The sequence below is a fragment of the Otolemur garnettii genome, unplaced genomic scaffold, assembly GCF_000181295.1.
Source record: "Otolemur garnettii isolate 467f Iridium unplaced genomic scaffold, OtoGar3 scaffold00010, whole genome shotgun sequence".
In the NCBI taxonomy this organism is placed as follows: Eukaryota; Metazoa; Chordata; class Mammalia; order Primates; family Galagidae; genus Otolemur; species Otolemur garnettii.
The window spans coordinates 28,798,024-28,807,305 of NW_003852405.1; the positions used below are offsets into that span (position 1 = coordinate 28,798,024).

A 9,282-nucleotide genomic window follows, 5' to 3' on the forward strand; every position below is an offset into this window, starting at 1 on the left:
TGTACAGAGGGAAAGAAATGTTGAAAAGGCAGATAAAATAAACCTCTGCTTTTCCTCATGTGCATTCATAAGCCACCAGCTTATTGGTTTTTCACATTTAGTTACCATGGTTTGTCAGAGAAGGTCCTGAAGCAGGATCAGCCAGTGTGTCATAGACTTAGAAATAACCACTGGAACTGCAGTGGCCACATGTCCCACAGCCTGCTGACAAGTATTCACAAGGCGGTACCAGTGAGAAGACAGCTTTGACATCATACTGATGGGAGAACAGAGTTCCAGGCTGTCGCATGTCTCTGATGCCTGGGATCCTGACACTCACGCCTGCTGGCTGCTCAGTTTAACTCCAGCTAAGCTGCCGTGCATTGGCTCAGCTAGACCATCAGTCATGTTGTCAAACTGCTCCCCGTCCTCACTGTCAATGTGCTATTCTGCCACTCAATCTGGGGGTTAGATAAGCGCTCATCATTTTCGGATGCATTCGGTCCACTGTGACTGGTCCTTGGACCAAAGCCCTTCAACCTTTCCACAGGAACTATTCTTCCATTTCAACTGCTCTCTGTCACCTTGCATGGTAGCCTTTTGTTTGGCAGCTGGCTTACTGCTTCTGGCATCTTCACTCTGAGAAGATGCATGAGACCAGGTTCCTGGTTTCGTTTCACACGTGTTGTCCTTGCTGGGAACCAGGCCCCCTTTCCACTCAACATCATCACCTTGGTCAACCTCACTACCAGAAGCATCACGCACTAGTTTGGTTGGTTCCTCAGTCGAATGAATAGCTTCATATTTTGAACCACCCTCCTTTTGGTCTAGCTTTTCCTCAGATTCTAAAGCATCCTCGGGAATTACCTTTGGAACATGTCCTCTGGGTTATTAGGGATTTTAGGCTCAACTTCAAAAACAGGGTCAAAAGGGCTACCACTTCCATTGGATTCTTCTTCCAAGTTTTCAAAACTGTCTGAATTACTGTCCTCTTCCTTCCCCAGGTTGAGCTTTTTGTCAGCAGTCTTACTAGCGTTAACTCTGGAATTCTTCTCATCATGATTTTCAAATAGCCACTCAGCATCAAAACCAATCTCATGCTTGACTTTATTTAATTCTTTCATGTTAAAGCCCAGCAACACACCAGGCTTGTACTTTTCATAATCGCGGACACACTTCTTTTTGTTACTAAAATGGGAAGCAATGTCACCCTTCCACAACCATAAACTGGCTGCTACCTTCGCAATTTCTCTCCTGGTGGGATAGGTTGTTTGTTGAAATATTTTGTTAGAAAGCTTTTCCTGGCCTCATAGGAATCATCTTCATGACCCTTGGGGTCTAAAGCTAAAACAACAGGTTCTTCGGGTTTCTCTTCAAAGAAGCTGGGTGAATCGCTATCATCATCTAACTTTCACTTTTTCAGTAAGGGAAACTCCATTTGCTTGTAAGTGCGCTTCACAGGTGCCAGGCCTGGAGACTGATTAAGCCGAGAGGGTGCATTTGTCTTATCCTGGCCATTTTGGGTCTTTCCAGCACCCCTGGCAGTGAACTAGATGCAGAGTGATCGTCGAGGCGGTCACGTTGCTGGTGTACACACCAAGGCAATGGACGCATTTGTAGGTGAGCTTTTTCTCAACTGGATGAACTGTCTGAATAACTTGGTGCCTTTCTTGTAAATGATGTGTGAGTACATCAGATATGGGTCCTTATAGGATTGAAGAGCAAAGAGGGCAAAGGGTTTTCCCCACACCTTTTTTATAGGGCATTGAAGCTTGAGGCAAACTTTTAACAGGGATATCTGCCTTTTCCTGAACTTTTGGTTGTGGCTTTGGAGGAACTGGAGGGTCATTTTGGGCATGATAAGCAACAGATTCAGCTGGGGCCTCCCTCAGGTTGTATGTAGCCCCCAGGAGATGGATGTTAGTGTGACTACCCTGTGGCAGTGTCAAATCAAAACTCAAAGTGGAATCCGTTTTAGGTCCCGTCGCGTCGTCAGTGTGAACCATCCACATGTGTGCTGCCATCTTTTCCACGTCGTTGAAAGTTGAATGGCGATATGGACAAGACAGACCATGAATTACATGGTTGAGCAGAGTATCTGTGGGCAAATAGCGATCACAGTAAAGGCATTTGCTAGTAAAATTGTGTATTTTCATAACGTAGTTAGCTACTGCTGGGACTTTCTCAGCTTTATTCTTTTTCAAAGTGCACACTATAGACATTTTCAGGAAAAAGCTCACTACAGATTGTACCTATTTTCCACTTTTGAGTTGAGGAAGTACTGGGTGGAGGAGGGCCTGCGGCAGCTGCACAGGGTTAGCACTGGACTGACCTAATACTCTTGATGCCTGTGACTGGGAGAGGGAAGGAGACTTTAATGGGCCTGACTGGTGTCAGATTTTAATCTCAGGGCCTAACAATCTATCATTAATGGTTGTGGCCAACTAAAGGCTAATTTTTACCAACATAATTCAGATAATACTAATCTGTTTACTGTAAAAGACATAAATACATACTGCACAGTATGTGATACATATATACATAGCATAGATGTGTACTTTCACCATATATTAGTTTCAAAATAATAAACTTTTTTTAATCTATGACCTATTTACAGCCACTTTTTAAAGTTTACAAAATACTTATTAAGGAAAAATAATAAAATCATGCAGAAAAACACTACTATATACACCTCCGTCTTACCTGATACTCAGGATATTTGGGTCTTCAAATTAGTTTCACAGACAATCAGATATTTCAGCAAAAAAAAGCCACAGACAATCAAAGAATTAACACGCATGTCCCAAGCAAGATCTGGTTTTTTTCAAGTTCTTATCTTAGTCTCTTCGACAGGCTGAGGGCACTTCAGTTATGAGGTATGGGAAAGAATGGAGATGCGGAGGCAAGTTAAGAGCAGGCTCTTCTGCTTTGTGGAGGGAGCTCAGGCCCTGGATCTTACGAGACACCTCAGTACTGAGGAGTGTATACTAATGTGTCCTGCTTTCTAACTATTTCCTAAGGATAGGTCTTAGCCAGTCAGACCACAGGCAACCTGAAAACGGGAGGTTGAGCCTTTATTCCATCTGAATAAGACCACACATGAGGCACACCATAAACAAACAAGCACTTATGAACTGATGTTTAAGCTGTATTTGCCTTAGCAGTCTTCATGTGTCTGTCATTAAGAGGGGGACACTATCTCTTAAAACAAATGTAGTCTTGTCAGAGAGACTACAGCCATAACGGATGTGGTCACTGACGCGGTGAGTGGGCCAGCGACCTCAGGGCCCTCCTCTAACACACCTCTCTTCAGACTTGAAGACTTTAAGCATCTACTCAGAGCAGGAAGATGGAGAGGGGAAGAATGAAAGCACAGGGGAGTTAGAAAGAAATAACAATAAATGTATGGGTGGGCGTGGTGGCTCACTCCTGTGGTCCTAGCTCTGAGAGGCTAAAGTGGGAGGACTGCTTGGGCTGAGGAGTTGAGACCAGCCTGAACAAGAGTGAGAGCAGATCCTGTCTCTACTAACAATAGAAAAAAACATTAGCCGGACATCATGATGCCACTTACAGTCCCAGGTACTTGAGAGGCTGAGGCAGAAGGGTCACTTCAGCCCAGGACAGTGAGGTTGTAGTGAGCTAAAATAATGTCACTACACTATACCCCAGATGACAGAGTGAGACTGTGTCACAAAAAGTAAATGAATAAATAAATATGTTATGACTCATAGATAATATATGGTCTAGACAAAAGGTCTAAAAGAATCTATGACAAACTACTGGTGATAAAACTAATATGAGTTCACAAGGATTGTTAATATTCAAATGCAAAAATCTGTAACATTTTAGATACCAGTAATACGAAATTAGAAAATATAAATTTTAGGGCAGCACCTGTGGCTCACTGAATAGGGCGCCGGCCCCATATATGGAGGGTGGTGGGATCGAACCCTGACCCCAGCCAAACTGCAACAACAACAACGACAAAAACCAGCTGGGCGTTGTGGCAGGCAACTATAATCCCAGCTACTCAGGAGGCTGAGGCAAGAGAATCGCCTAAGCCCAAGAACTAGAGGTTGCACGAGCTGTGATGCCACAGCACTCTACCAAGGGCAACTAAGTGAGACTCCATCTCTTTAAAAAAAAAAAAAAAGAAAAGAAAATGTAAATTTAAAAAATGTACCATTTAAAAATAATAAAAGGATCAGGGATTGAGGAAAAAAGATGTATAAGATGTTTATGGGAAGAATTATAAAACATTGCAAAAGGAGGCTCAGCACCTGTAGCTCAAGCAGCTAGGGCGCCAGCCACAGACACCGGAGCTGGAGGGTTCAAATCCGGCCCAAGCCCACCAAACAACCATGACAACTACAACCGAAAAAAAAAAAAAAGCCAGGCATCGTGGTAAGTGCCTGTAGTCCCAGGTACCTGGGAGGCTGAGGCAAGAGAATCGCTTAAGCCCTGGAGTTTGAGGTTGCTGTGAGTTGTGATGCCACGGCACTCTATCCAGGGCGACAGCTTGAGACTCTGTCTCAAAAGAAAAAAAAAAATTGCAAAAGATATAAATGAAGACCTAATGAAAGGAACATACCATGTTCACAGATGGAAAGATTAATATTACGAAAATGTAAATGCTCCCACCCCTGACCTATAATTGCAAAATCCCCACAGGGTTTTTCATGAAACTTGACAAGCTGTCCTAAACTTTACATGGAAAAACAAAGGGTTAAGAATAGTCAAGGCAAGTCTTAGAAAAGAACAGAGTGAATGGTCTCACCCCACCAGGTGTCACAATTTATCATACAGGTATATGAAGCTATAGTAATAAAGACACTGAAAAATCAGTGCAGGAACAAACAGGCTAGCACAATAAAACAGAAGGTCCAGAAACGACACACAGAGAAGGATTTGTGACATAGGGCAGAGAGGACATTTCAAATCCGAGAGAAAAGAATATATTATTCAAGGAGTGGTACTGAGGCAACTAGCTATCCAGATGTCAAAAAGAAAACATGTATTTTAAAAATCAGCTTCTGAAAAATTTAAATACCTAAATATGAAAACAAAATTTCTAATTTGTTATCTAAAGCAATATCTAAATATGAAAACATGTATTTCAAAAATCAGCTTCTGAAAGATTTAAATACCTAAATATGAAAACGAAATTTCTAATTTGTTACCTAAAACAATATCTAAATATGAAAACATATATTTTAAAAATCAGCTTCTGAAAGACTTAAATACCTAAACATGAAAACAAAATTTCTCCAAGGAAAATACAAAAGAGTTATCACTATACCTCTAAACAATACCAGAAGGCACGAGCCATAAAGGAAAGATGGATGACTGTGGTGACATCAAAATGAAACATCTTGATAGAACCAGAGAGATGTTAAACCAAATGAAGATACGAAAAGGAACTCTCATACACTGGTGGGAGTTTAAATTGGTACAAATACTATTCCAGAGAGTAATCTGGCAATACCTTCCAGGACTAGAAACCAGCATAACTGACAATTTATCAACTCCTGGATGATATTAGCTAGAACAACAAATAAACACTGCACTCTGGGGTGGTGCCTGTGGCTGTGGGGGTAGGGCGCCGGCCACGTACACCAAGGCTGGCGAGTTGGAACCCAGCCCAAGCCAGCTAAAACAACAATGACGACTCCAACAAAAAAATAGCCAAGCATTGTGGCCGGCGACCCTAGTCCCAGCTACTTTGGAGGCTGAGGCAAAAGAATCGCTTGAGCCCAAGAGTTTGAGGTTGCTGTGAGCTGTCACGCCACATCACTCTACCCAGGGCGATATAGTGAGACTCTGTCTCAAGAAAAAAACAAAACACTACACTCTGGATGCTGTTAGCTGGAACTACAAATAAATACAGCACTCTGTATTCTGTTAGCGAGAACCACAAGTAAACAAAACACTCTGGGTGTTGTTAGCTACAACTACAAAAAAACATAATACTTTCAATGTTGTTAGCTAGAACTACAAATAAACACAACACTCTGGATGCTGGCAGGTAGAACTTGCACACTAATGGAAATTTACACTAATGTTATTTCCAGTCTTCTTTGCATAACCTCCATGATCTTTCTCACTATGAGTTACAGAAGCAGGTGTACACAAAACGTGCCAAAAGCAGTGTTGGCCTATATTTAACTCCCAGTGCTACAAGCAATACTGAACGGCACCTGTGAGTCCCAGGCTCTCAAGATGCAGATGAAGTGTGCTGCCCTCTAGTGACTCAGAGTTCACCTTCCAAGAGCAAAGGAAAAGGAGAATGGCTTAGGGATCTTCTAATCTGGAAAGCCCTCTTAAGAGGAAAATTAAGGTAGTCAAACAAGATAGAGCAGATTCTAAAACAATGGAGTATTAAATGAAGTCAGAGAAACACTTTATTTATTTATTTTTTATTTTTTGTTTGAGACAGAGCCTCAAGCTGTTGCCCTGGGTGGAGTACTGTGGCATCACAGCTCACAGCAATCTCCAACTCCCGGGCTCAAGCGAGTCTCCTGCCTCTGCCTCCCAAGTAGCTGGGACTATAGGCACCTGCCACAACACCCGGCTATTTTTTGGTTGCAGCCGTCATTGTTTGGCAGGCCCGGGCTAGATTTGAACCCACCAGCTCGGGTGTATGTGGCTGGTGCCTTAGCTGCTTGAGCCACAGGCGCCGAGCCTTGATAGACTCTTGATTTATGACTACTAACTATGAGTTGCCTATAAATAAACCAAAGATAGAAAATTATTCAGAGAATGAAATGAACTCATTTCTATGCAATTTTGATTAATATCAAAAACTCAGGTAGAGCTACTACCTGAGTCTTCGCCATAGATTCATCACTTTCAATCAGGAAGTATAAAAATGGAAACTTGAAACATCCAAATAATTCCCAAAATGACCGACATGTAACAGTGCCATGCCAACTAGGAATTCCAGGGCAGCAGAAGGCCAAGGCGCTGCCAGGCTGTAGGGAAAAGGACGTCAGGCTAACAGCCAGTGACATCCCAAGTGCAGTCAGCAACTTATTCCAAACCTAAGCTAACTAAATGCATAGATTGATTAGTGGTCCTGCTTCATTTTTTTTTTTTCTTTTTTGAGACAGTCTCACTTGGTCACCCTTGGTAGAGCGCCATGGTGTCACAGCTCACAGCAACCTCAAACTCTTGGGCATAAGCGATTCTCTTGCTTCAGCCTCCCAGTTAGCTGTGACTACAGGTGCCCACTACAAGGCCAGGCTATTTTTTTAGAGATGGGGTCTTGCTCTTGTGAGCTCAGGCTGTCTGCCGCCTAGGTTTCCCAGAGTGCTAGGATTATAGGCGTGAAACACTATTCTCAGCCAAGTATGGGTCCTGCTTTGAAAATCCATTTGGAATCTAAATTAACAACAATTTCCTTAGAAACAACTTGAAAGAGGTAGGCCCAGTGGCTCCCACCTGTACTCCCAGCACTCAGGGAGGTCACAGCAGGTGGATCCCTTGAGCCCAGGTGCTCGAGACCAGTCTCAGCAAGAGCAAGACCCCATCACTACTAAAAACAGAAAAACTAGCCAGGTGGGTGCCTGTAGTCCCAATCACCTGGGAGGCTGAGGCAGGAGAATCACTTGAGGCCAGAAGTTTGGGGTGGCTGTGAGTTATGATGATGACAGGGCACTCTACCCAGGGTGACAGAATGAGACTCAATATCAAAATAAAACAGAAACCACCTGAAAATACCAGAAATTAAGCTACACTCTATGGGTCTTTTTGTCTAGAAGTAACATGAAGCTGGGGACAGTGGCTTACACCTATAACCCTAGCACTAGCACTCTGGGAGGCCAACACAGGGGGTGAATTACTTGAGCTCAGGAGTTTGAGCCTGAGTAAGAGTAAGACCCCATCTCTACTAAAAATAGAAAAACTAGCTGGGTGTTGTGGTGGGCACATATACTCCCAGCTACTCAGGAGCCTGAGGCAAGAGAATCGCTTGGGCCCAAGAGTTTGAGGTTGTTGTGAGCTATGACACCATGGCACTCTACCGAGGGCAACAAAGTGAGACTCTATTTCCAAAAGGCAAAAATAACAAAAATAATAATAATGTCACAGTCCTACCTATGGTAAGCATTTGCATTTATATCTTAAAGACATTAAGTTGACTTGAAAAATAAAACTGAAGAGGTGGAGGGGGAACGACACTTGGCAGAAGGGAGGGCAGGAGGCACATCACACATTTCTTAAAAACCATATAAAATAACCATCTTACCAATATCGTTTACAAGGGAGTTAGGATCCGATGCCCCGAGGGTGGCTTCAAACTCCTCTTGGAGACGATAAGCTCTTTGCAGCAGAGCTTCAAGTTTGTGAATAAACTCAGAACTAATAATATCCTGCAAGGTGAGAAAAAGTACACACAGCAAATATTAGATTCTAGTGTTAAAATTCTGAACACGTTCCTCTTTCAAATAAAGCAGTAAGTGAAGGATACAAAAACCCCTGCTAGGCAGGGGGAGAGTAAGCAGGGGAGCTGGGGGGCCAGGGTTCCAGCTGAGGCTTTGCAGAATCTTCCCAGTTCAAGGGATTCAGTTTTTTTATTGGCAAAAGTAAACAGACTAGATTAGAGGTTCTTTAAGGTCCCTGCACCAGAAGCATCATTATCACCTGGGAACTTGTTACAAATGCAAATTCTCAGGATCTACTCCAGCCCTACTGAATTAAAAAGAAACCCTATGTGGCTCGGTGCCTGTGGCTCAAGTGGCTAAGGCGCCAGCCACATACACCTGAGCTGGTGGGTTTGAATCCAGCCGGGGCCACCAAACAACAATGACGGCTGCAACCGAAAAATAGCTGGGTATTGTGGCAGGTTCCTATAGTCCCAGGAGTTGGAGGTTGCTGTGAGCTGTGATGCCATAGCACTCTACCCAGGGTAACAGCTTGAGGCTCTGTCTCAAACAAACAAACAAAAAAGAAACCCTAAGAGTGGAGCCCTCAAATCCAATTTTTTTTTTTTTTTTTTGAGACAAAGTCTCACTCTGCTGCTCTGGATAGAGTGCCATGGCATCACAGCTCACAATAACCTCAGACTCTCAGACTCTTGGGCTCAAGTGATCCTCCTGTCTCAGCCTTCCTAGTAGCTGGGACTATAGGCGCCTGCCCCATGCCCAGCTAGTTTTTTCATTTTTCACAGAGATAAGGTCTTGCCCTTGCTCAGGCTGGTCTTGAACTCCCGAGCTCAAGCAATCCATTTGTCTCTGTTTCCCAGAGTGCCATGATTACAGGAATGAGCCCCCTCAAACAGCCCAAATCTGTGGAGGACAGGCAATT

General features: G+C 43.4%; 1 protein-coding gene across 1 annotated transcript in view; it reads right to left on the minus strand.

The window, feature by feature from the left end:
* Window positions 1-9,282, minus strand: part of MIGA1 (mitoguardin 1) — a 57,351-nt gene that overhangs the window by 30,544 nt on the left and 17,525 nt on the right. The window contains exon 6 of the mRNA XM_012801659.2: window positions 8,225-8,348. Within this exon, the coding sequence (XP_012657113.2) occupies window positions 8,225-8,348 (124 nt within the window). The remainder of the gene's footprint in view (window positions 1-8,224; window positions 8,349-9,282) is intronic.